The sequence below is a fragment of the Podarcis melisellensis genome (assembly GCF_964234715.1).
Source record: "Podarcis melisellensis genome assembly, chromosome: 8".
Classification (NCBI taxonomy): domain Eukaryota; kingdom Metazoa; phylum Chordata; class Lepidosauria; order Squamata; family Lacertidae; genus Podarcis; species Podarcis melisellensis.
This window is the reverse complement of record NC_138540.1, coordinates 55,482,909-55,509,942: the sequence shown is the minus strand read 5'-3', so window position 1 is coordinate 55,509,942 and position 27,034 is coordinate 55,482,909. Positions and strand designations below refer to the sequence as shown.

The window sequence follows — 27,034 nt, the reverse complement described above, 5'->3', positions numbered from 1 at the left end:
GGGATTCATTGCCCCGCATGCCCTTTTACCACCCCCAGCAGTATACACATCACGTGGGAGAATTCTTAACCAGTGTAAATATATGCAGGCTGTGGCAGCCAGGCTTTCCTAAAAATGAGAGAGGAGTCCCAGTTAGGGGAATTGCAGGCCTGAGGCATTCAGCCACTCCACCAATTGGCTACTGAAGCAGCACCGGTGGACATTACAAGAGTGCAACCAAAGAACTGGCTTTAAAAAAAACCTAGCCCCTCCTGCACAGCTTCTTGGCCCTTGTTGCCTTCTCCAGCTTGCCAGCCCACTATGCGGCAGTGACAGGTTTCTTATGCCCTTGGGCTCTTTTCCACCAACAATGAACAGCTCCTCCTGTCCGTGGGCCCTCTGCACAATCTCTGATTTGCAGGTAATGGTCAAAGATCTTTGCTCTGATTCATCTAGCAGCCTTGCCCCTTGACAGGCATTCCCTGGCCTGCTGCTCCTCCAGCTCCTAAGCATTCTGACATTCTGAGCCTTCTCTGTACGTATTCCCAGTTCCCTTCTATTCTGTCTCCTCTTCCTTCATCCACAAATTTCTTCTGTGCCTTATTTACCCCTGTGCTCTTCTTTTGGTTTTCTTGCTCCAAGCATCTTTTTTTTTAGTTTCTCAAGTCAGGGCAACCTCTTTCCAGCCCTCAGCCACCCCAGGTGAAGTTTTAATCCCAGCCAAACTTTACAACTTTTTCATCCCTCATGGAACTTGGATGGCAAACTGCCTTGCTCTCTGGACTTCACAGTCCATACCATCAGAGCAATTTAGCCAATCAGTGACAGAAGCTTCCATGTCACACATTTACATGTTGTTGTTGTTTAGTTGTTTAGTCATGTCCGACTCTTCGTGACCCCATGGACCAGAGCACGCCAGGCACTCCTGTCTTCCACTGCCTCCCGCAGTTTGGTCAGACTCATGTTTGTAGCTTTGAGGACACTGTCCAACCATCTCGTCCTCTGTCGTCCCCTTCTCCTTGTGCCCTCAATCTTTCCCAACATCAGGGTCTTTTCCAGGGAGTCTTCTCTTCTCATGAGGTGGCCAAAGTATTGGAGCCTCAGCGTCACGATCTGTCCTTCCAGTGAGCACTCAGGGCTAATTTCCTTAAGAATGGATGTGTTTGATCTTCTTGCAGTCCATGGGACATTTACATACTGCAGTACAACTCACACTGACCCCATTTTACAGGTAATGCTAGGCCAACCGATGGTTTAGCAGCAACAAGCAATGAAACAATGGCTTAGCCCCACATCGCACGCACAGCAGCAATAGCAGAAGCCACAATCTTTGTTCCGGGATCCCACATGTTGGCTTGTTCATACTAAACCATGGTTTGGACCACTCGTTTCCATGAAGCCCCTTCCGATATTCTCACTCCAAGCGATCACTTTGCCATTAGGGGATTTCTTACCTTGTAGTAGCATTTCTGGCTGAAACAAGTGACCAAAAAGAGCTGCAGGCTCAAAAGAATTGATAAAAGTGCACACCTACCATATCCCAAGCCCTTACACAACTAAGAATACAACTGAAATAAAATAACAGTGACTATTTTATTGAACATTATTTAATACCATATCAAAACACCTTGACTAATAGGGGAAGCTTCGTTCCCAAGCTTTGAATATTTTTTTATTTTTTTATTTTTTTTAAATTTTTTACTATATAAATACAGATACCTTTTCCTGCTTGGATGGAGGTCACCGGGGCAGGGGCTTTTTTCCCATGGCTGAGGCGGTCTCCGCTTCGTGCTCAAATGTGGATCAGGGAGGAGTGTCTGTGTGTGTGTCTGTGTGCGCGCATTTGTGTGTGTGTGTGTTTTAATAAAAATTGGTTGTTTTTTGTTTTCCACACAGGGCTGAGAAAGGTTCAGGCATCTTAGCAGGACACTTGTGAGTGGCAAACAGCCCTTCAGAATATGCCCCTGAAGGTGCCCCAGAGTCAGGAGTTCAAACCAAGACTTACTGAGAGGAGGGAGGGGAGGGAGGAAGGGGAAACCAGGGGACTTTTGGCAATGAAGGTGGGGGGTGTCCCTAGGTGAGGCAGGAGGGAGAAGAGAAGGGTCTCGGGAAATTTGGCTCCTCAACTGCCTGAGCGGCTCGAGCCAGGAGGCCAAGAGGACGCAGTCTTGTAAACATCACCAGGAACACACATCAGTTGACACGAAATGGCTGTTTTGTAAACACTTGAAAGACAAACCTACGACGCCTTCAAAAACGTGACAGAAAATGCCCTTTCCTCCGCAGGATGAGGGTAGGGGGCAGGCGTGGTGGGAGGTGGGGGTCTGTTGTTTCCTCTTCCTTTTCCAAGGGGTGGAGGTGAAAAGGAGAAGGGGAGGGGGGCTGGGAAATCACCTTTTCAGTGCAAAAGTGTGACCCGCGTATGGCAGGAAGGGCCGAGTCCTTGTCAAATGGTGGGTGACTCTCTCATGCTCCGTTTGGCTAGCAACCAGGTCTGGCCCAAACATCATGGCGCCGCTGGGCGACGGCCACCGGCTCTGGCACCGGGCACTCCTCTCGACCCAGGCTGGCGGCTGCCGAGGTGTAGCCCTGCAAGGGCAGCAGCTTCTCTTGGGGTGGGTTCTTGTCTGCCCTTTTAAGTTGAGAAGTTAACACAAGCCCCTCGTCCCCACTGTCGTCCCAGTGGGGTCCAGAGCCTGCTCAGAGGAGGTTGGGTGGGGGAGGGGAGATGGATGGCGGGACGACCTGTTGAGAGAAATGACAGGATCAATGATTGCCATGTGCACAGAGAAGTGAGCCCAAGTCGAGGAAAGCAAGTTCTTGACAACACCAACCCAGGGGAAAAACACATTTAACCCCCACAAAATAAGGGAAGTTTAAACTTAACACAAAACCAGAGTATTCTTCCATGTGAGATAAGAAATCCATTATGGGTATTCTTACAAATGTACCCCATGTTCTGAAATGGGTAAAATACCCTTTCAGTGAAAGAAAGAAAAAAGGAAACTTCCATACAGGAGCTTAATATCACAAATAGGTTGTTAGTCAAAAATTATTATTTTTTGGCTTTATGGGATTTTTCCTGGAAATGGAAAATCTGGATTGAATTGAGGTTGCGGGGGATATTGGAGAAGCATCATGTAGATGCTATAAAAATATGCATGCAGAAGATGTGTTTTTAAACACAAAAGTAGTCTAGGAAAATTTGAGGGAACTGTTTCTGTGTGGCAAGGCTTTTTGTAAAATGTGGTTTGTCAACCCACCAAAGAGTGTCACCTTAACTGGTAGACAGTACATCAACATGATACCCTGAGAACATCAAAGGCACCTCCTCATTGCAAAGAAACACAACACATACTTGCTTGGGCTTTTTTTCCACATTAATGAAACTCTGGCTTATTGCAGAAGACCCAATGCTACTTTTAGAAATAATTCTGAAAAGTATACAGTCGACTACAGGTGTCTTGCTTTTTGTTAACAGCACCATAGGCTGACTTAACTAGTAAACAGTTTGCTGATGACATCCCTGAAAGGCTCAGTAGTTTGTAGAAATGTGTTCCATGTTTAAGTAGAGAAATTGACAGAGATTAACACATACAAGCAAATAAAAATCAGGGCATTTATGAGGGCTTGCAGCTTGTGCAGACAAGTCATATTCATCCACTGCAAAACTATTTCTGAATATCCTGGTTTTTACTCATCAATCAGATTTATCTTGTTGTTGGACTGACACCTCTTTTAAGTTCTGTCAGCTTAATATGTTTTGGTTGTTTTAAAATTTCATCTATTGGGTAAAGAATAACTCAGGGGTTAGTTCTTATCTTTAAAATATAGTGTTGGATAAACTGATAGCGTTTGTTGATTGGTTGCACTCTGCTTGTTTTTTTGTAAACACTCCATGCTAAAACTTGGTAATAAACAGAAGTGTGGGTGGTGTTTTAAGGCCTCCAGATGTTTCAAGAGAAGCTTTCTAAGCAAAGCCTCACCTTGGGAGAGGTCAGCAAGCGTTGCCAGGGTCAATCCGAAGGGTGTTCTGGGCAGGATCTGTTCACTTCAAACCAGGAATCTATACAACTGAAGAAGAAAAGGTGGTTATTAGACTCCACAACAGGGGAATCCTTGAGGCCAAATACCTGCCCTAACTCCACAAGGGGGGGCGTGGATGAGGAGCAGCATGGCCACATGTGCCCAGCAGAAGGGGCTTGAGGAGGAAGAAGCATCCAAGGAATTTTGCGGCCCATATGAAGGTGCCATGGGGCAGGTTTGGCCATTTGCGGGAGCCCTGCTGTCCCACAATGGAACTATATGGGGAGAGATTGCTGAACCCAGGTCTTCTTCATACTCTACCTCTTATGGTAAATGCACAGGCAGGGCAGCCGGGCTATCGTGTCCCCCTGCAGGAGTTCCTCCAGGCAGATGACACACTCGCCTGCATCCTTTGTTAGGACATCATCTGCAGAGGGGAATGAAGGTCAGAGAAGGCGGATGAGCAATGAGGACCAGGCAGAAATGGGTTTCTACCCTCCTGTGCCACCTTGACAACCAGCCTCAAGAAGGAGATTGTAAGGGCTCATAACAGAGACAGAATTTCTCACTCCTGGATTTGTCCATGGGCTAATGCTACAAAGTCCCTCTTCTCATGCAACCTTGGTCTTGCAGAGAGCATGCCTTCCCCTACACTGCAGTTCCACAGGTAGTCATCTTGAGCCCAACAGTGGCCATATTGTAAACAGTCACTTACTCGTTCATTTGTGCAGATAAGAATCGTCTCCAAGCCACCAAGCAGGAGAGGATCCCCTCTCTCTTTTAGGGCACCAAATGATTACCACCAGCACATCTAGATAGGTGAGCTGGGGACACGGGCTGGCTTCTTTGTACAGATCTTGAATGTGAGCGCCAACTAATTTGTTCCTGACCACTCTCGGAGGGAGGACCTTACGTAAAGGCAATGGGATATCTGTCTAGAGACTTGAGACCTAGACCTCATAGAGATGGTAAGCCTGTGTCTAGGTTCAGACTACAGGTAGAGCTCATGTGGTGGACCATAAACACTTCATTGAGAAAAGGCATTCCTACCCACAGAGAGTTAGCATGTCAGGGTGGGTTGCTTCTATTCTAGTTTTTATTACTACGTTGCTAGTCTCACAGACCAATCTTGCTCACGCTACAAGAAGCATCCTGCAGAAAGGGAAAGGAAAGGAAAACAGAACTCAGAGGGACCAAAGACGGTGGTGTGTCTCTCCAGACACATCTCTGGAAATTGCTGAGGTTAACAGAAGGTTTGTTTATGATCACGAAATGAGAAAAGGGAATAACCCAACTGCTACCTACAAAACAAACAATGATTGTGCTGTATGCTTTAGGAATAAGACATCCAAGCCAAAGGAAGTCACAGGCAAGTGCTAAGAGAAAAGTCCAAGCAATATTTTCACACTGATTATCATTTCAGCTTATTAGTCACTTTACCCATGTCTTAAAACATCTTGGAAATAGTAGTAAACGAAATAATTAAAAGCAAAACAAGATTATTGTACTATGAAAAACAATCCCTCTGTCCAACCAACCACACAGATCACCCCCAAGGGGAGGAGACACCCATCAACTGCTGTCAAATGAAAAAAAATAGCACTCAAATGCCTGGGAAATGCCTTTGCCTAGTGCTAAAAAGATACCAGTGTTGATGGCAGGAAAGTTTTCCAGGAAGAACATTCCATATACCCTGGTGGTGGGCGCTACTAAAAAGGCCCATTCCCTCCTCATCGCACTCTGGACAGCTTATTATATAGAGAAGTTGCACTGTCTTGAAAATCTGATTAAATGTAATTCAGATATCATGACAAACCATTGTTATGGAAGACTAAGCACGGTTTAGTGTGATGTCTGAATTGGATATCACACTCCTACTGCAATCAGAACATAACATTACAAAGGAGTGTTTATTTTGCAGAACTCATTTTGATTATTCACTCCTCTTTTCAGGAACACTCACTCTGGGAGGCTGCTGCTATTGTGCTCTCCAACCAGATAAGCTGACAAAAACTAAGAGGATCCAGAGCAAAAGCGGTAAAAATCACTGTCTGAAACATTAAGCGGTAACATTTCTCTCTCTTCTTATATGCAGAGTCTGCATGCTAAAATAGAAATTGCCACCTGCGCTTGCCATGCTAAAAGCACCTTTTGTGCCACTGCACTAGTTAAGTGTGCATAAATCTAATCATGTAATTCTTTAGCTCCTTGGAAGCCGGTGAAGATCATTACTCGGTTGACAGCCCTAACAAATAGTGCAATATTCTTCTCCTCTGGAAGCCTCTGAGGCCAAAGAGGCTGCTAGGCTGACACTGAGAGGCATCAAAGGAAACCAGCATCACACTGTCTGATGCCTGGAGGCAGTTCTGTGAAAGCCCTCCTTTGCTTCACAGCTCCAAAAATAGGCAACAAAGGTGAGGACAAGGGGGGGCACTAGATGAGTTGCTAAGCACTGCAGTTCTGCTGTTTCCACAAATCCCCTGCCACTTTTCCCACCCCCACCCCGCTGCCTGACCTGACACAACCCTGCCGTCAGAGCAGTCTGTATGCATGGTAAGGGCTTATTGGGGTAGTGGGGTGGGGTGCTGAAGAACAGGGATCCTCATGGTGGGGAGGGCAGCAGAGAAGGCAGCTCGGATTTAATCTTCCAGCACCACTGCGTAAGGTGCACCATCTCTGGCTATGCTCAATTTGGCAGGCTGAGAAATTTCTGCGTGGGGAGGGAGTGATGGAGCTGCCTTCCCTATCGCAGGCTGCTGTCAGGCAGGCTGGGGAAGGCCCAGCTGTGATGCAGAGCGACCAGCTCCTCCTCCTGACCTGATTTCTAGCTTGCAGCCTCAGGAGCTGCCTGGCGCCGTCTCTGCCAGCACAGCCTGGGCGGATCCTGTGTAGCGTCAGGGACACTGGGGGGACTAATGCAGCCTGGCACCGACAGCTTGGAGCAGGTGCTGGTCAAGCCATTGCCCCACCCCCACCCCGGTTGCTGGGCAGGCCGGCTCATCACTCCTGGGGGGCGGGAGAGAGCAGCCAGCCCCCTTGCCATGCTGAGAGCCAGCTGAGCTGCAAAGTAGTGACTGCAGCAGCCCTGAGCAAAGCCTGCACTGCTCTCTGTGTGAGAAGCAGAAGGCAAGCGAGTGCCCTGAGCGAGGGAAGTGGGTCACTGGCTCTGCAAAGGAGGCTGAAGAAATCACCTGGGGTTCTTGGTCTATACCAACCATGCATGCATGCACACTCACCCACTCAAGCGCTAGACTACTGCCTTTGCTCCAGCAGCAAAAGGAGGGCAGTGCATGCCCACCCCCCACAATGAGCTCACAATCAACACTATCTAAGAACAGGATTTGATACCCAGTACATAAAAGCCTTCTATTGTAGAGTTTCTAGTCCTTATGGCTGCAGAGTTAATTCAGAAGAATTTAAGCAGGTGTGGGGGAAATCCCAGAAACTCAGTTTGCATCTTTTGAGAGTGCATTGCATAAAAAATGGCTTAGTACTTATTTTTCCAGGCAGCAGTTTTTAATACTTCTCTCTGTATTTTTTAGCACATAAGCCGACACAGTTCTGAGGAGCACAGGTGACGTCACCAAAAGCCCAGGCTGGAAGAACGCGACATGGTGTATCAATGCTCGCTGCTGGACAGCTGACCTCAGGTCTGGGGAATCTGGTGCCTCCAGCTGCTGCTTGCCTACAACTCTGACCTTGCCTGACCATTGGACCATGCTGGCTCGGGTTGGTGGGAGCTGGAGTCCCAACCAAGTCTGGTTGTTCACCCTTGGGCTTGCATGAAAGATGCTGAGAAAGGTGAGCTGGTTAAGAACACAAGGTGGCAACAGGCAAGTCAGATGGGGCTCAAAAGCCCCCACTTACCATTGTAGGAGAGGCGGGGCTTGCTCAGACACATGATAAAGTGCATTTCCATTTCGTCGGAAGCCACGGATTTGGAACAAATGGGGCACTTGAAACCTACAAAGGAGCAAAAGAGAAGGACGTGTGGATTAGAGAGGGATGCTGACTCTGACACCATCTTAGGAACACAGGAAGCCGCCTCCTGCCAAGTCAGACCTGACATGAAGTTAAAATCTCACTGAGGTCACATGTACTAAATGTCAGGCAACCCTGTAAGGGAAGGTGCAGCTGAAAGAGTGCCAGATTTGATTTCCATAACCAAACCAAACCCTTTCTCAGCCCTATCTGGACACGTCAAGAGTGACCCTGGGACCTTCTGCATACGAGCAACTGCTCTGTAATCATTTTCTTTGTGGGTGACTTTGTAACTGTATTCCTAACATGCTCAAAAACGTCTCATGGGCCAGGCCCTCTCCAGCCTGGCATCTTTCTACCACAGAGGGAAAGAACGTGCACCTCCCAAGAAATGCCTCTGCGCTGCCCTTCGGCCGTGTGAGACAGACAGCTGCAGTCAGAGAGGGCACAGGAAGGAAGGACAGGACACGGAAGGAGAGAACTCTGGAATATGCCACAAGGCTTTCCTGAAAAACAAGAAGCAAGCCAGCGCAATCTTGTCATGCTCACGTATGAGCACCTGATCCTGGATGCCCCCTATGAATGTTTCCAGAGAATTAGCCTAAGCTAAGGGGTTGCAGCAAAACTAGAGCCTTGAAGCATTTTAAAGACAAACAAGTTTATTGCAGCATTGTATTTAAGGGATGACAAGATGCTCTGTTGTTTTCTCCCTGAAGAACCAGGACATATGGCTGGCCTTTGCCCATGAAAGAAGTTTAGTGCTCCTAGGAGGAATATTAGCAAGACAGGTAGAAAATAAAGTCACATTAGGAGTCTTACAAATATCTCTATTTCTTACCATGAACATATATACCATAAATCTATATCAGGCCTACACAATTGGTGACGCACCAAGCAATTCCCAGCTTATCAGGGGACCTACAAATCTCCAGTGTTTGCTGTTTTCCTGGACTAGGATCACAGGATAGTTGCCAAATACCTGGTGGGCCACAATACATGACTGATGGGTTGTGTCTGTCTTTATGGGTCGTGCAAACTGTGGAGGCGTATTTTTCCCTTTAAGTTTCCCTTAATAAAAATATGTTTGAAAACTCAAATTCATTTCACATAAACCTACAAAAGAGACATGAACTAGAAACACACAAAATAAAACAAAAAGTAAACCTGTAGTGCAGTACTCATTTTTATTGTGAATGCCTCACTTGAGCTGGGTCTAGAGATGAACATTCTTAGTCCAGTCAGAAGCAAAATTAAATGTGCGCTTCCAAGAAAACAACAGCAACCCCCTGCATTCAGTTGGCTACAGAAATTTTATGCTTTTCTATCAAACATGGAACATAGTAGTGTAATGGGTCCAAAAGTTTGCCTCTTGGACACACATCTCTCTCCAAGTGAAAAAAAAAAAAGCTTCAGCCTGTCAAGCCCCCAGGCTAAGAAAGAAATTGCTGGACAGGCTCCCAAATGGGAACTTACTCCTAGTACGGGACCAGAGGAACAGGAGTAGAAAGAGCCAGGGCAGGTTAAGGTTAACACCAAGGACTGTCAATCAACGCAGTACAGTGGCACCTGGGTTACATACACTTCAGGTTACATACGCTTCAGGTTACAGACTCCGCTAACCCAGAACTAGCACCTCAGGTTAAGAACTTTGCTTCAGGATGAGAACAGGAATTGTGCTCTGGCGGCGCAACGGCAGCAGGAGGCCCCATTAGCTAAAGTGGTGCTTCAGGTTAAGAACAGTTTCAGGTTAAGAACGGACCTCCGGAACGAATTAAGTACTTAACCTGAGGTACCACTGTACGAATAATGGTTTCTGATGCCAGATGCCCCGAGTGAGCACAGCAGGAACTGCTCACCTTTATGCCATCTTATGCCTGTCACAAACTGCCAAGGAAACAACTCCCTGCTTCCTTCACCCATGCCCCCCAAGGAAGTGTTCTGCATGGCTTGAGTTTGAGGCATGGCCTCAACTGGAGGGCACCAGGTTGGGGAAGCTTTATGCTAATCCATAAAGCTACCCCTTTCTGCAGCTATGTAGCAAACATGGACCCTCCCCATCAGGAACTTCAGTTTTCAGGAACTCAGAGATGTGGGGCAAGAAAGTGGGGATTTCTACAAACTGAGCCATGGGAGGCTGTTTAAATATATTTGTTACGATTTTGCAAGATCAATAGTCCCTCTAGCTGTGGGATAATGAGGAAGGTCTGTTCCCGTTTTAAAAGCCATCATTAGGATGTGTGGAAATAAGGGCTGCTAGCCAATTAAAGACTTTTTAGAAGATTAAATGCTCTGTTAAAAAGCAGACAATAACTTTGATTAGAATAATTCTGCATATCATAAAAGCTTTTGCATATTACAAAAGACTATGTTTCCAGTATAACAGTTGAAAGTGTTTTAAGCTGTAAAAAAACCTTTTAAATCTTTTAGTTTCTGTACGCTTCTCGCAATATCTTTCCCTCTCTTTTTCATTTCACTAATACAGCACGTTTAAAGTGGTTCCAACAAATAAGCAAACTAGTTGCTTGCAGCTCTATTTATTACAATCTGCACTCCCCAATCAATTAAATCTCTAGTAACTTATCAATTAAAGGGATATGAAAATGAGCCTGATCTAGAATTTTCCATATGATAGTTCCAAGCCCGGTGTGTGTGTGTGTGTGTGTGTAAATGCAGTGTTCCCTGCACCCCTTAAAATTCACATTTCAGGATATGAATCTTGCAACAACTGCATGGTATACAGCTGTGGTTGGCAGACCTGCAGCATCAACTGTACTGCACTGTGCTTGATGCGGTATGATTTTTTATGGTATATTTGCAGACATGATAGGGATCACCTGAGCAAAGTTCATGGATCACTCGCAGACCACAGACCACAGATGCACAAAAAAAGAGGTGAGCTCAAAAGGTGGTGAAGCTGAAGCTACACAGTTTTAATTCTTGAAGAAGCATTATTGGTGAAATACAGCTAACCTAGAAGTTACAACATGGACACCTAAGAGATGCTGAACACTTTCATGGCTGACATTCTAGACACCTAAGCGTCACACTGTACAGACCATTTTGGCATGTTAGTGTTGCTGTTGGGGAGATCATTTTCAGGGATGCCACAGCATCACTTGCAGCTACTCTAAAGGAGGCAAACATTTTGTTCCCGGTTCTCACACAGACTTGGAACAACAACAAGCCGGTGTGCCTTGAGACACAAAGTATTTCCATACCCTTTTAGAAGCAGGTTGCAGTCCAGGCTGATGCACACATTATGCCAGCCACGTAGCAACGAAAATGCCATTGAAAACAAACCCAAGCTGACGAGGAAGAGACAACTGACACGTGATATTGGCTTTCACCTGGGCAACCAGGAGCGGCTCGTTTCTGTCACCCAGCAACCATCCTCTATTTTTATAGCTCTGAAGCCTATCTTTTCCCTCCCAGATCCAAATGCAGATGTACACAGCCCTGAAAGCAACACACTTGCCTCAGTCCTTTTATTAATCAAGAAATCAACCAGTATGCAGACACGCAATCTTTTGGCACAAAGGTGGCTGGAGACAGATGCTGGCTGCCTCTGCCCTCAATGTCCTTGCTGCCCAGGCCCACCAACTCTATGGTGCTGAGGCCTCTATAGCTTCCCCCCCCCAAATGTCTGCTGGGATGGGACTCAGCCCCCCGCCCCCAATCTTAGAGGCCAGAGGAGGCTTGGCGGGATGTCACCCCCAATGTTGGGTGCAACTTGGTGCCTGTGCTGCTGCCATCTTGCTTAAAGTTCTGGTAAGGATGGCACAAGAAGCATAGACTTGGGAAGGCAAAATACTTGCTTTGACTTGATGGGCCTACTGGTGAGTCTAATTGCTGACTTAGCCTTATGCTACACTTGTATTATTAGGGTTTGCCAATAGGCGGTCATGCATAACATACCACTCTTGACATCCTCAAGGCCTCTGAGTCCCTACAAACTCACTGCCCCCTGAGTCTTGAGGTGTGTAAGAATGGCTACCCCTTTGTCCCCTGAGAAGTGCAAAGATGCTGAAGGAGCAACTTGGAAGACTGACCCTCTTTCCCACTTCAGCTCTATCTGCTTTTCAAGAAACAGATTAATTCTTCTGGTTCCAACTTTTATCCAGATCAATTGGAAAAGTAAAGTCTGTCTCTCGGTGGTGGGCTGATCTGGGATTTTCTTTTGATTTTTGGGCGGGGCAGGGAGGGAGAGACATGGGAGAGGGTGGTAGCCACAGCACCTGCAACAAAATCCAAATTTATATTATCCAACTCCTGGTGTACATGCATATTTTGCTAACTGTGCGTTAATTGTGCCCTCAAGCCCTCAACATCCTCAAACGCAGTCTCCAGCCCCTTTTTTGTCTCAGGATTGTTGCTGGACTAATTGCAGAAGTGAAACAGCCGTTGCCAACAAGGTCTGTGAGTTTCAGTTCCCACAGCATAACCAAGTGCAGCTGGAGCATCGGATCTGTGAGAGTGATTTTGGGGTAAGCATGCAGAGTGCATGGCTAACTACCCACCACCACCATTTACCTGTACATTTTATTTCAGGATAAGCTACCTTGACTTGTCAGACTATGACTCCCAACTCCTGCTTCCTTGGAACACGCAAAGAGGTGTGAGCAGTCCAAGAGCAGGAAATGAGATTCCCCTCAAAATGGAAGGGAAAGAGCATCCAAGAGGGGAAAGCTCAGCGCTGCTTTCGCCTGAAGAGCAAGTTCAAGCAAAGGCTGCTCATTCTGCCACAAACTGGGATCGGGACACAGGATAAAAATAAGGATGCACATACTCTTTTTAAAAAAGCCAACAGCCCATGTCAACAGCATGCTATATTCCCCTAAGGGCAGGGCTAGGACGCTGCTTTGACTGACACCCCCAGGTGATGAGCACAGGCTGGAATGCTGGCCAGTAGCCCAGGGACAAGGTCTTGGCATGCCCAGGCAGTTTATTTAGGTTTTGCACAGTGGTGCCATCACAGCCACCACCACGTGCATACAGCCCACAGCAATGCTGACCTTTCTTTGGCCTCTGAGCAGGAAAAAGCCTGATATGATGGTAAAGGAGTCATCTGCTAACGGAGTCATCTGGAGATCTCCATGATGGTCTGCACACCATACATTTCTTAAGGGATAATTTAAAAAGCCCCCCTGGATCAGACCAATGGCTTGGCGAGTCCAGCATCCGGTTTCCTACAACGGCCGACCAGATGCCTATGGGAAACCCAGAAGCAGGATTAATCATGCTTGTTGACAACCAGATGCACAACACTGGATGGCAGACTTACATTCCAACAAATCATCCCTTTGGCAGTACATCCCTTGTCACGCTTAGGGACACTTCTGATCATCCTATCTATTGTCAGCCCTTAACAGCAGAAATACACACACAGCCCAGTAGGTACCTTTCTGACTTAGGTAAACAATTAGAGGCGAGACCCTGTGTCACAGCTCAGTGTCAAGAGAATACTGTTGTGTCGCAGGAGTGGGTAGAAGATAGATTTGGTTCTGCTATATATTTAATAGATTTATTTCCTGCTTCTCAGCTACAGCCCTCAAAGCAGCTACCAGTATTTACAACTGGCCCACTCCCTGTTGAACTTGCAGTGTCTTACTGATTTATTATTATTATTATTCCAGCAGGCATTTTAACTGAAGTCTGATTTTAAAGTTTTAACTGATTTTTACCTTTTCCATACTGTATTCGTTGTACACTGCTTAGAGACGATTGCAGTTAAGCAATATAAAAATCGCTTAAATAAATTAAGGAAAAATCCTTATCCAATATACCAAGAACCACATGCTCATCACTGAAGCAGAAGCTGGCCTCTGACATTCTTTCCCACAAAACTCACAGGGAAGTCACTCTTTCTCAGCCTAACCTAATTCATAGGGCTGTTGTGAGGCTAAAACGGAGAGAGGGAGAACTATGCATGCCACTCTGAATGCCTTGGAAGAAACATGAGATATAATAATAATCATAAATAATCGTGATGATCTGCCCTCCTCTGCTCTATAGCAGACACAACAAATGGATGCAAATGTCAGTGATTGTTGCTGTATTTTTATTGTTTTTATGTAAATGGCTAAGAGTTTTATCATGTATAAAACACTCATTTTAAAGTTATAATTGTATAAAGTGACCTCCAACTAAATAATGATAATTATATGTACTGTATATATCTTCCTATATGCATAAAAATGTAAGGTGCTGTCACATTCCATCAATAGGTGGCTATTTTAACTGCAGCATGAAGATTATTATTAAAATGTGTATACTGCCCTGGCCCCGCAGGTCTCATGGCGGTTCCCAAGATAATAACACGATATGAAAACACAAAATTAATAATCAAAATAAAAACAAAAACAACCCAATAACTCACACACCCTATGCTGAATGTGTGCAGCAACATTACAGCATCACCCATAAGAATTGCAGGCTCAGGCTAACCAGATGCCTGTGTGACAGGGGCTGTGCGCAGACAGGTAATCTGTGATGCAATAAGTGATCAGCTTGTTGGGAAAGAGCAGGCAAAAGAAAGCCTTTTCCAAAGATGTGATGGTGATTAACGTGGGCCATTTTCTCCACCAACGGGATCTGGTTTATGAGCGAGAGATCTGAGGGAACTTACGAAGCTCACAATTGTTTTGTTGCTCTGGGACTCCCTGCCTGGGCAGGAGATCTGTGTTGATATTGCAGTGGAAAGCCAGTAAGATCTGTGTGTACTAAAAGGCTTTTGACCTTTTAAAAGCTTGACTGTACTACATAGGCCTTTTTACATCAGTATCACTCCCACAGATCAAATTTACATTTTTTATGCTGGTATTTGGTGGTTTTTAACCTGCTGGCTCCTTATTCTTATTAGTTTTTTTGCATTCTGTGCTTCTCACGTTAACCACCTTGGATTGTAAAAGGAAAAGAACAACAAACAGGGCTGCTGCAACAAGGCACTGAATCTCACCCCATGTCCCTGCTTGCAGTAATTTAAGTCTCATGCCCTTTATGCCCCAGCCCTCCGCCAACACCTTTCTCTCATTCAGTACTAAATCTGGCTGCAAGTCCTTCCGGGTCAGAGATTCATATTGCCTAACAGACCCAGATCTTGTTACAGGCCACTGTCAGCCCGTTAGGGACAAAGGTAATTCAGGAAATTATGGACCTGTTCATCTTCTGTAACAAGGAAAATACTAAGCACACAGCAGAGAACAAGTAATTTGTAAACAAGGGGGTTGGGAGTATACTGAGCAATCGGCTTCATTTTTTAAAAAAAAATATGTTTATTTTATAAGAGGTAACTTGATTGACTAAGAAAGGACAAAATATACACAATAATTAACATGTTAAAAGAAAGAGGATCTAAGAGGATTGGTGTGGATTTTGTTATTTTTAAGCATAATATTCTGAGTAAGCAATGGGGAGAGGGAGGGCAGAGAAAAGAAGCACCAGCACCCTGTAAAAATAGAGTTTATTGATATGCCAGACAGCTCAAGTTCAATTTCAAAGCAAACTGGTTTCCTTCATTTCCTGGATTCCCAATTCAAGGCTACAATAACTTTGTCATCAACTTATGGATGTCCCAACACCACCCATCCATCACAATCTTGCCTCCAGATTACAACTACAGACTACAACTCCCACTTGTCCCATATGAAGCTTGATCCATACACAGGAAACCTAACCCGATTTCCTGCTGGGGGCTGGCTTTCCTCACCTTCTGCAAGCTCTGTGTAATCCTAGCAAGCTGTTTTTTAAAAGCTGCCAGAGTGTTGGACTAGAACTTGGGAGACCAGGGGACTTCCCTGGGTGACCTTGGGCCAGTCACTGCCTCTCAGCCTAACCTGCCTCACAGGGTTGTTGTGGGGATTAAATAAGGAAGGGGAGAACCATGTATGTCACCTTGAGATCCTTGGAGGAAAAGGTGGGATATCTGTGCAGTAAATAAACAGTATGTTAGGATAGCTTGCTCTCTAAGCACTAAGCAAGGTGGGTCCCCTTGACTGAGGAACACAGCAGTGGTGATGCCCACATCTTTCCTAGAACTTCTCCGCTCCTCCTTACTTCCAAACCAAGCCAAACCTGCATGGACCCCTGCCTCTGTGTGGAGAGGATCACACCTCCAAAAATAGCCAGAACAGCAGGGATCAGCTGTGTCATGCGAGCAGGCATATAATTTACTTCTCCATGGAAATCTTCAGTGCTAAACTGGAATCTTAAGCATGGATTTTTTGTAAAGGCCCTCCTTAGTGCGCAAAAGTGATCCAATGTCATCTGATACATACACACTGGCCATAGCAGATCCATTCATGCACTTTGCATTACCTACACTTGCCCTCAAAACTGCAATGCAAGTTGTGACCACAGTTCAGTGTGGAATTAGGGTTGGCCAACCAGCACATGTGTTTACAACAGCACAGCAATGCAGACAGGAAGTGACCTGTATTTTGTAGGTCCCTAAGTGGCTGACTTCCCAGCCTCCAGGTGCTAAACCAAGCAGCCAAAGCTGTCCATTATAGGCAACCTGAGGCCTGATGCTCTAAACCACTCTAGCAGCACACAGAAACAAGCCAAACATGAAATTGCTTTATCTATTTCAAACTGACAACTTATGGTACTCTTTCTCTATGAAGTAAGCAGCTAGGGAAGCTCACAATAATAAAATTACATTAAAAGAATTTAAAAAGGGGTCTATGCTTTATTTATTATTACATTTTAATCTCACCTTTCCTCCAAGGACCTCAAGGTGGTTGTACATAATTCTCCCCCCTTCCTTTTATCTTCACAACAACCTTGTGAGGAAGGTCAGGCTTAGGGGATAGGGACAGGCGCAAAGTCATGGCTGAGTGGGGATTTGAATTCTGGTCTCCTGGGACCTAGCCCAACACTCTAACTACTATGCCACACTGGTTCTGCCAGTACAATGTGTTTGCAGGAAGCAGTATCACACCAGGGAAGGGAGGGGAAAGAAAGGTAAGCAAATGAAGGGCATGTTTGGCTGGTGCTCAATAACATTGAGAAATGCACCTGCAAGGTTGTTGGCATTTTGTGGTGGGCGAAGAATGGTTCGTTCAACCTTGTTAAAAGGTTCAAAGCAGTGGCTTGATGGCTAAGGAAAAAGAAGATGCAGAATCTTTATCTCCAAAATAAATAAATGCTCCTAAAGAGTCAGGGGACATTTCTCCTCTCATGGAGGAAATGTTCAGCCAGCAGTGATGTGGCAGAAAGGCCACCACTGCCACAATTGTACTCAGGAAGCTCTCTTATATATTTTGCTTCTCATTCCTTTCAAACACTCCCCAGAAATCCCTCTGTGCACCATTAAGGTTTCAAATTCGCCTGGTGGGTAGAATCTCCCAGCTGCTGCAAATGCATCAACTACTTACAGAACTCTCATTCTTGAGACAAGAATAAAATGGCATCTGCTCAGCTGCCACCTGCTGAAAAAAGGTCCAAGGAGCTGCTCCACAAGAACTGAAAGGCATACAGGCCATATTCGCACCACATATTTACAGGACTGCCGTATCACTTTAAACTGTTATGGCGTCCCTCAAAGAATTATGGGAGGTGTGGTTTGTTAAAGGCATTGATAACTGCTCAGTTCTCAGAATGGTTTAACAATCCATCCCTCTTCAAAAGGAACACAAAAACACACACACACAGGGCAAACTAAGGAGGAAATTGCTGAGGTAAAAAATAAAATACACCCAATACAAGCAAAACTGTAGTAACACCAATTGCGCCGAGGGGGAAGAACAGTAAAAATTGCCAACTCACAAAATGCACAGTAGGAAAGGCACATGGCCAAGAAAAGACAAGGCCACATCCACACCTCTAAACCGCTGAGCCTCTCAGGCTTGCCGATCAGGAGGTCGGGGTTTCGATTCCCCATGACGGGGTGAGCTCCCATTGCTCAGTCCCTGCTCCTGCCAACCTAGCAGTTCGAAAGCACCCCAAAAAGTGCAAGTAGATAAATAGGTACTGCTTCGGTGGGAAGTTGCGTTGCTCTGGTGTTGGTGTTCTGTTGTGCCAGAAGCGGCTTAGTCATGCTGGCCAGATGACCCGGAACAACTGTCTGTGGAGTGGACAAACGCCAGCTCACTCAGCCTTTAAAGCGAGATGAGCGCCGCAACCCCAGAGTCGTTCGCGACTGGACTTAAATGTCAGGGGTCCTTTACCTTTAATACCACTTTAAACAGTCATGGCTTCCCCCCAAGAATTCTGGGAACTGTAGTTTGTTAAGGGCACTGAGAGTTGTTAGGAGACCCCATTTGCTGCACAGAACTACAATTCCCGGAGTTCCCTGAAAGAGGGATCGATTGTTAAACTACTCTGCAAATTGTATCTCTGTGAGGGGTCTCCCAATGTGCTCATTTGATTGATGCTGTGCTGTACTCAGCCCATGCAGGGTTCGGGCCTAAATGTTTTACAGCTGTACATTCAAACCGAAAGCTGTACATTTGGATGGAACCAGGCAGCAGTCTTCAAACTTGGTTCAACATTATCTTAGAAAGATGCATCATTTGCAAAGCAGCGGTGCCTGTTTGGAGACACGCATGATGCCGTATTCTGCCCAAATGCAACTTGCCCTCTCCAGGGCAGAAGCTGAACAAACTTCCTGAAGGTTTGCAGCAAAGGTGAGCTGCCACCAAAACCACTTCAGCAGCTACCACTCATGATACCAAGGCCTCTCCGTTGCCAGATATTTGTGTTTAAGAATGAATGTGTATTTCATAAAAGTGGAAAAATACAGCTTTTTTGTATGAGTATGTTGCTTTCTGCAAGGCAAGCAGCCCACCTGAAGGATGGGGAGAAGTGTAGCAAGATTGCCATTAGGCGCGACAAAATGAAAGTATTGTCCCACACATAGCAAAGCTGGGCTTTCACTGCAGGAGTCATGTCCCCCTTCCATATTATGTCTACCTTCAGCCTGAAGAGTCCTTGGCCAAAAATGATGTGAGTTGTATGATGTGAGGTTCCCCAGCCTTGTTTCATAGGAAGAGCCCCGTCTTAAGATGAGGGTTGTGACTCTCTAAATGAGGCAATTTTCAGAAATGGTGGTATCTGGCACACCAGGTGCAGCCAATGAGTTCACAACAAACAGGTAATGATCAGCTTGCAGCTTCTCTTGGCAGGCTGTTCATTTCCTTTCCCATAGGAAGTATTAAGCCGCACACACAAGCCGCTGCTTCCTGCAGAGCACAGATGCTGAAAACAGAAACCCCAGAAACGGCCTTGCTATGTGAAAGTAGATGACTCCTGTCTCCTTTCTTTTTCTGCCAAGGACACTCCTGCTGCCTCCTGCTCCACATGCAACCCCTTCTTCCAAGCAAGGAAATGCACAGCTATGCCAGTGGTATACCCATGTTTCACATCTAGTTCACAAAGCCTTTATATTTATTTATCCATCCATTTGATTTCTATCCCACCTTTCCTCCAAGGAGCTCAAACTGGCATGCCTTCGTTCCCCCACCCCATCCCAACAACCCTGGTAGGTAGGTTAGGCTATGAGACAGTGACTGGTCCAAGGTCACCAAGTGAGCTTCACGGTTGAATGGGGATTTGAACCCAGGGCCTAGTCAAACACTCCAGCACTATGCTACACCAGCTTAACACTCTTCAGCAAATGTGCTTTTGATGGCTGGCTGTGTGTGTGTAGCTGAGAGGTTGGATACCCCATATAAAGTTAGAATTCTGCACGTTATCTTGATGAAATCTATAACTTGATTATGCACCAGCAACCGAATCCATTCTCTAAATACCTATCAGGAAGGTATTTACCTCCTTCCTTTCTTCTATAGAACTCAAGGCAAACTATCCAAGGGTTTTCTAGCAGAGGGAATTATAGGGTAGAGCACCATGCTGCAGAGGGTGCCAAAACAATGCTGTAGAATGGACCACTAGACGTGGGGGATGCTGAATTTTAGCAGCACCCAGGGTGACACTGGAATTTGAGAGCCCAAAGTCCACCACTGTTTCCAAGCAATCACCCATCCCAGAAGCTGACCAGACCTGGCCTACAGTTGCTGCATCACGGGTCTTCAGATCATGCCCTGAATCTATAAGGAAGTTGGCACACTGTACATAAACAGTGGTAACTATAAACAATAATAACAGTGCCCTTTTCACATCCAGACCCAAGGCCAACCCTCTCTCCCGAGACCCATATCCATTCACATCTCCAATAACACCACCAGCCTTGGTAGTTACACAATAAGAATACATTTTTAAACAAAGATAACAGCTTGGATCCAAAGGTGCCCTTCCATTAACCAAGAGAGCCTCTTCTACTCACAGAAGGGCTGTTTCCAACTTTGCGAAAGGCTGAGAAGAGCCACTGCAAGTCCAGGGAAGTTATTCTCTGCCTGTGCGCTCCAGCCTTTGCTGTGCTGACTGGGGATGATGGGAATTGTGGTGCAAAACAGCTGGATGGCGGCGGGTCGGTGAAGGCTGGTGGAAGGTCTTGCTCGAGAGAAGACTCCATACAAGTTCTTTTTTAAAAGACCTATTTATGGCTCACTAGTGTGCATATGCGGTTTCTTGTACTGTAAAGCAATCCCCAGTACACCACAGTGTAGAAGGCTAGGTTGGCAAGTGTTTCTTCCACTTGTCCAACAGCTCAGCACAAGGAACCACCAAACAGGACCGCCTCAATGGTGATCACAAGGCACTTGCGGGTCTACGACTGGTTTTGCGCACTCAAACCTCCAATGCAAGTTTAGCAGAGCTTCCATCAGAGCAATGCTAGGATCTGGAGCCACACTGCTCTACACCCATAAGCTTTCAGTTACAATGGAAGTTCAGGCCTTGCTATATCTCTGTGCAATGAACCTGCATGGAAGCAAGGCATCTCTCTTGGAGGTGGTGTTAGCAGCTCCCCACCTCTACTCCTAGATGCAAGAGGTCAAGCTGCGGCTGCTTCATTCCTGCACTGCAGGGAGTTGGACTAAATGACCCTTGGGTGTCCTTTCCAAATCCACCATTTTATGGTACTTAGTGGTGAGGAAAACAAACTCTCCACATGGCTCAAAAGCACCACCTCCTCTATCAATTGTGTGGCCAAGCTCACAGGATGAAGCCCTGAAGGCAAGGTTGACCCAACTTCCGTTCATACCACGGTAAATGGTATGCCTCAAACACACTGGCTCAACAGGTCAGATAATTAGTGTTTGTGTGTGCAGACTGTTCTTTTTCTTAAAACAGAGAGAGAGAGAGACTTCCCTTGTCATACTACTCACTGGGAAGAAATGGCCATAACCGCTTGTCTGACAGCCTTCAAACTCACCCATATGGATCCACTACAACGCCTACTGTGACTAATTAAAAAACAGGAATGCTGCATTTTTGGAGGTCTACTGTCTTATTAGCTAGATGTTCACCTCTGCCCCATTTCTGCTGCCACAGACATCTAAAGAAAAGGTTAGTTGGCTCTGAGCAAACAGATGTTGACCCAGCTCTAACTGCTGCTCAAGGAAGCCCCACCTAGAGACAGTCAACAATTGTCAAGTGACTTTTCTCATAAGAGAAGTGCTAGGTTGAGGATTTAGCCCCAAACACTGAGGCTAAGCCCTTGCAAAAGGCAAGCCAAAAGCCAAGATGGGCTATGCTGTGCCTACCCAGCAGAAGGCAGCAATGCTTCTGAATACCAGATGCTGGAAACTGAAAGAGAGGGGCTCTTGTACTGGGGTCCTGCTTATGGGTTTTCTATAGGCGTCTTGCTGACCACAGCACAAACAGGATGCAAAACCACATGGGCCCCCTTTGGTCTGATCCAGCAGGCTCTTCTTATGTTCTTATGTTTAGGGAGGGCAATTGAGCAAGAGAAACCACCCTTGAAAAGTTGCTTGAACCCAGCTCCCTGCAAGGTCCATTTTAGCAATGAAGCCTCCTTTCAGGGAGGGGCTACCAGCTGTTTGGCTTATAAATAAACTTGCCTGGAAACCTGTAGTAAGCAACACACTTCCCTAGAAACGCCGGGCCCTCCACCTGTCTTTTAGGTCACAAGTGACTAAACTTGGGCATGTGCAGGCAGGTGAACTACTAGTTTGCAGGCTGTTCTCTTTTGTCAATTTATTGACAAGGCTGAGTTTGGGGAGTCCACCAAAGTGACTGATAAAGATGCTTGAAATGGGGGACTGGGAGTTTGTCTCCCAGGCAAAGAATCAAGGAGTAGTAACTAACTCAGGCTTTCAGGAGCTTGATGCAGCAGCCTTGCTGAAGCCAAACTGGTCTGGGGCTGGTCAGCACCTAGGTGGGAAACCCTGGGAAACCCAGGCATGCCACTTTCAGTAAATGGGGAAGAGCTGTAGCTCAGAGGTAGACCATCTGCTTTGCACATGAAAGGTCCCAGCTTCAATCTGTAGCATCAGCAGGTAGGACTGGGAATGCATGTTCCCCATCTGAAACCCTTGAGAGCTGCTGCCGGTCAGTGTCGCCAATACTGACGGATCAACAGTCTGTCTGAGCTGATGTAAGGCAGCTTTTCATGAGTTTTCCAGAGTAAATTAATTAATAAAATAAAATAAATACCCAGGGAGGTTATAAGCGAATTCAAGAGCCAGCTTTCTGAATGCTACACAAGGCAGTGCAGCAATTACATCTCAAAGGAACTAAGGTTTTGTGGGAGCTATCCGCTGCTCTTTATCCAAGAACTTACAGCCATGAACACAGATATCTTCTGTCAGAGATGTAAAGGCAGCCAGTGACTTGGAGATGAGTCCCGTGCGCTGTGACCTTCACAGTGCTCCCGCTCCTGCTCCCCCCTTGGAAGAAAACCTTCCCCCTCCAGCAATAGGGTATCAAGAATATTGCAACACAGATACAGCCAAGCAGAAAAGCTCCCTGCTGTTCAGGGAAATATCAAGGTGATGGAAAGCATTACAGTAATTGGAAGATTAACCTAATTATCTGGACACAGAATACATGGGTTTTAAATAATTTCTCTCTGAGCTGCACTCTGTGAAGAAGACATCGTGGCTGTAAACAATCTATGCACTCCACTTGGTCCAGGCAATTATTTTCCAAACAATACATGATTTGTCTGTGCCAGCTGGTCCACAGAAAATTAGCATCAACTAACCACAAATCTGTACTGGCAGTATAATATTTTGGTTCTGTGCATGTCTTGGTAGCCATACTGCTCTTGCAGAGGTGCAAAACACACAGACCAACTGAGACACCACGAATGGAGCAATATTAGAAATGGTAAAGCTTCTCAGTTACATGGAGCTCTTCTTTTGTAAAAACAGAAATATAGCATTGCTGCTCTTAAACAAGACAGGTCATAAGGTTTGGAGAGGAACTACATTAACTATGAAGGAATTTGATTGGCAAGGGTGACAAAGCAAAACAAAGTAGCAAATATATTTAACAGGGAGGAAGATGAGCTTGGAAAGCACCAGGACTCATCAGATTTGCTTGTATCATTTAGCCTAATTGATATTTTAATCAATTAGGCAGGCAACAGATAGATGACTAAAACATCTCGCAAGATGAAAGGGACTTCCTCCACTTCCTGACAGAACCTGGTTGCAAATTGCCTTGCTAGGAGGCACTGCTTCATCTTTACATCACTTGTTCCCTGCAGCACAGTGGAAGGGAAACTATGAACACACACATCAGAGTTTACCCCATGGAACCTACCAGGACTTGCCTCCAAGTTCACATGTAGAAGACAGGACTGTAAATCTCTGTACTCTCCATCCCAGATAATTTCTTTTCTCAGCTTCCCCTTAAAATGGCCTTCGCTAACCTGGTGCCTCCCCAGTTGTTTGGGGTGCTCACCTATCTAGAATTCTACCAGATGAGTTATCAAATATGTGTTCTACACACCTCTGAGAGCAGTAGGCCCAAATACCACTTTCCAAGGCCCCACAGATCTTATCTTCATTCTCTGTGTCTTGCATACTAACAACAAGTGTCCAGGCTCAGGTAATTTGGTAAGGAACAAAGAGTGAGATTTGAAAACTAAAATCACCCTCAATTACCTACCATAACTTCTTAACAGCCTACAGAGGCCATACATTCCTGCAACTCTAAAATCTGTTTCAATTAAACACAGCCCTAAGTTAACATGCTCCACAAAAAATCTGTTGGATCAGACCAAAGGCCCATTTAAGTCCAGTATCCTGCACATAAGGGGTCATCAAGATGCCCGAAGGGAGCCCACAAGCTGCAAATCATTTCTTATATTGGTGAGAAAGCAAGTTACTACATTCCCCTTCTAGCTTTAATCCAAGACAGAGGGAGAGGGGGAGTGGGGGAGAATACAATGAAAGCCTGCTCTTTTCCCAAGAGCAAAAGAAAAAATACTGTCCATTAATCAAGAGAACTACCATTTTTATCTTGTGAACTGCCCTGAGATCTTTGAAGGGCAGTATATAAATTTAATAAATAATAACACGGTCTGTTGGGCAGCTTTCATTTGCATTGATAGGTGATGTGCCAAAGCCTCAGACCATACTGTACTTGCAAAACTGTCATAGCCAGCCATCCGTAAGAAAGGACAGGTTGTTACCTTAGTCTCTCCACACCCCAGTAATCACTTCCTCAGCTGCTACACCAGACAAGTCACAGTGTCAATTCAACAATAGCTGGAGTGGAGTTCAACAGTTGAAGCATTACTGTTATTCTATAGTTGGGGTTAAATTATTGTTTGACAATTCTATTTGTACAGTTTTTATTAGCTTCCCTGGGCTCCTATGGGGGGAAAGGAAAGAAACACCACTTAAATAGTGGTGCATCTTCTTGTATGTCTAAAGCAGGCCCCACCCCAACCCTAAACAGAAACAAACAAACAAACAAACAAACAAACAGGTGGGCACTCCAAAGTGCTGCCTGGGCACAAACTGACCCCAAATCACTGCTGCTCCTGTCAAAAGGCTTATTTGCTGGTATAAACTTTTCAAAGATGAGCCAGTCATTTTATGAACCTATAGTGTGTCAAGGGAAGTACTGTAACAGTACGGCTCTATTCTGCCTTGGTTAGACCTCACCTGGAGTTCTGTCTCCAGTTCTGGGCACCACAGTTTAAGAAGAATATTGCCAAGCTAGAACATGTACAGAGTAGGGTGACCAGGATTTTTAATGGCCTGGAAACCGAGCCTTATGAGTGGTTGTGAGGGAGTTGGGCATGTTTAGTCTGGAGAAGAGAAGATCAGAGAGGTGATCTGAAAGCCATCTTCAAATATCTGAAAAGCTGTCACGTGGAAGACAAAGCAAGCTTGTTTTCTGCTGCTTCAGAAAGCAGGGACCCAAACCAACTGATTTAAATAACCAGGAAGGAGATTCTGACTAAACATTAGAAATAACTTTCTCATGATCAACAATGGAACAGACTCCCTTGGAAGCTGATGGGAGTCTCCTTCATTGGAGGTTTTTAAAGATAGGTTCAATGGCTATCTGTCAGGGATTCTTGAGCTTTGATTCCTGCAGTGCAGGAGATTGGACTGGATGACCCTTTGGATCCCTTGCCATTCTATGGTTGTATATTGGATTTAATGCTTTTTGGGACTTGTAAATGTGGTTGTATGCTGCACTGATATTCTACATACCATTTATAAGTACTTTCATAAATTATATAAACAAATGAAACCTACTTGCCAGGCCTTGAGCACAGGAATGCTTCTAAAATGCTCACAGTAAACCTTTCCCTCACCACCACCAAGGACAACAGCCACCCTCACCTTCTTTAAAACAAAGGACTCTGAATCTCCAGTCAAGGGCTTCAAGTGTCAGCAAACTTAACCCCCAGAACCTCCAAGCGCAAGACAAGTTCACCACAGATAAGACTGCATCTTTGCTGCCTACCTAATGGGACCCTGGCCTTGGGTTTGGGGCAAGAGGGAAGAAGGATGCATTTGGGTCCCCCTCAAAAAATAAATAAATGATGCTATAGATATGTTGCAGGATTGTATTTCTTGCACAGTTTCCCCTTCACGTTTTCTCGGTTCCCCATGTCTGTCCGAAAGGAGGCCCGGAAACAAGGCCGCGGGGACGAGCACACTCACCGCTGTGCGAGCTGAACCACCGGGGTCCGATGTGCAGAGGCAGCGCATCAGCCAGCGAGGCCCTGGACCCCAGGTAGAGCATCCCGTCTCTGTGGTGACCGCCTCCCGTCTCCTGGAAACCGTTGCCATGGGCGTAAGGGGTAGAGTCCGCGCCCGACCCGCCGCCGGGACCTCGCTCCGAGTCTGCTCCCGCCGCGGCTGTCGTCGTGGTGGTGGCCCCCGCTGCAGCCGCCGCCGTGTAGAGGCCGAAGGGGACACTGCCGGCGGCGGCGGGCTCCATGCCCAGCCCTACGCCCACGCCGGCCACGGAGCTGACGGAGCGGCTGCGCAAGCCCATGGAGGGCCCTCCGCCGCCGCCGCCCGCGCCCCGGTAGTGCCCGAAGTGGGGGGCTCCCCCGGGCGGCGGCACCGCGCTGTCGTCGCTCGACACGCCGGCCAAGGGCCCGCCCCGGGAGCGCCCCGTGGCCGTTGCGCCCGCCGTGCTCTGCTTGCCGCCCATGCCGCTGGCGGCGGCAGCGCCGTGGACGGGGAGGTCGAGCAGGGGCACCCGCGCCGGGGACTAGGAGCTAAAGCGGCCCCCGGAGCCGGGCATCCTCTCCCGGCCGTCGTCGCCGCTCCGGCCGCCGCCGCTCCTCCTTCGCTCCGAGCGCAAGCAGCAACAGCCCCAGCCGCCGTCCGACGCCGCGCCCCACCGGGCGGCCCGCTGCTCCTCCCGGGCTCATCCACGGCGACAAGGCAGCAGGGCCAGCGCTGCCCCGCCTCCGGGGCCCGCCCTACGGAAGAAAGACGCCGCCGCTGGGGCCCCGGCCTCTGTGCGCGGGTCCTCTGGCGCTGCCGCTCCGCATCCAGGCGAAGCGCGGGGAAGGCGAGGCCGGCCTCTCGCAGGAGGAACAGCAGCCCCAGCTGCTGCGGGCTCCGTCAAGGCGCCCCCCGGCCAGCCATGGAGCGAGCGAGCGCAGGCCCTCCCTTGGCTCTCCTTGCCGCCCTGCCCGCCCGAGGGCTGCCTCGGCGCGGCCCTGCCGGCGTCCCCGTCGCTCCTCGGCCAGGCGCCG

The 27,034-nt window shown here is 46.8% G+C and overlaps 1 protein-coding gene across 1 annotated transcript; it reads right to left on the bottom strand.

The window, feature by feature from the left end:
* Positions 1-1,553: 1,553 nt before the first annotated feature.
* Positions 1,554-26,575, bottom strand: ZNRF1 (zinc and ring finger 1). Its single transcript, XM_081921588.1, has 5 exons — positions 25,983-26,575; positions 7,873-7,968; positions 4,327-4,432; positions 3,966-4,053; positions 1,554-2,724 (listed from the first exon to the last, which is right to left on the bottom strand). The coding sequence occupies exons 1-4, from the start codon at positions 26,479-26,481 to the stop codon at positions 3,996-3,998; spliced, it is 759 nt and encodes a 252-aa protein (XP_081777714.1). The 5' UTR covers positions 26,482-26,575; the 3' UTR covers positions 1,554-2,724; positions 3,966-3,995.
* Between the last annotated feature and the right edge of the window lie 459 nt (positions 26,576-27,034).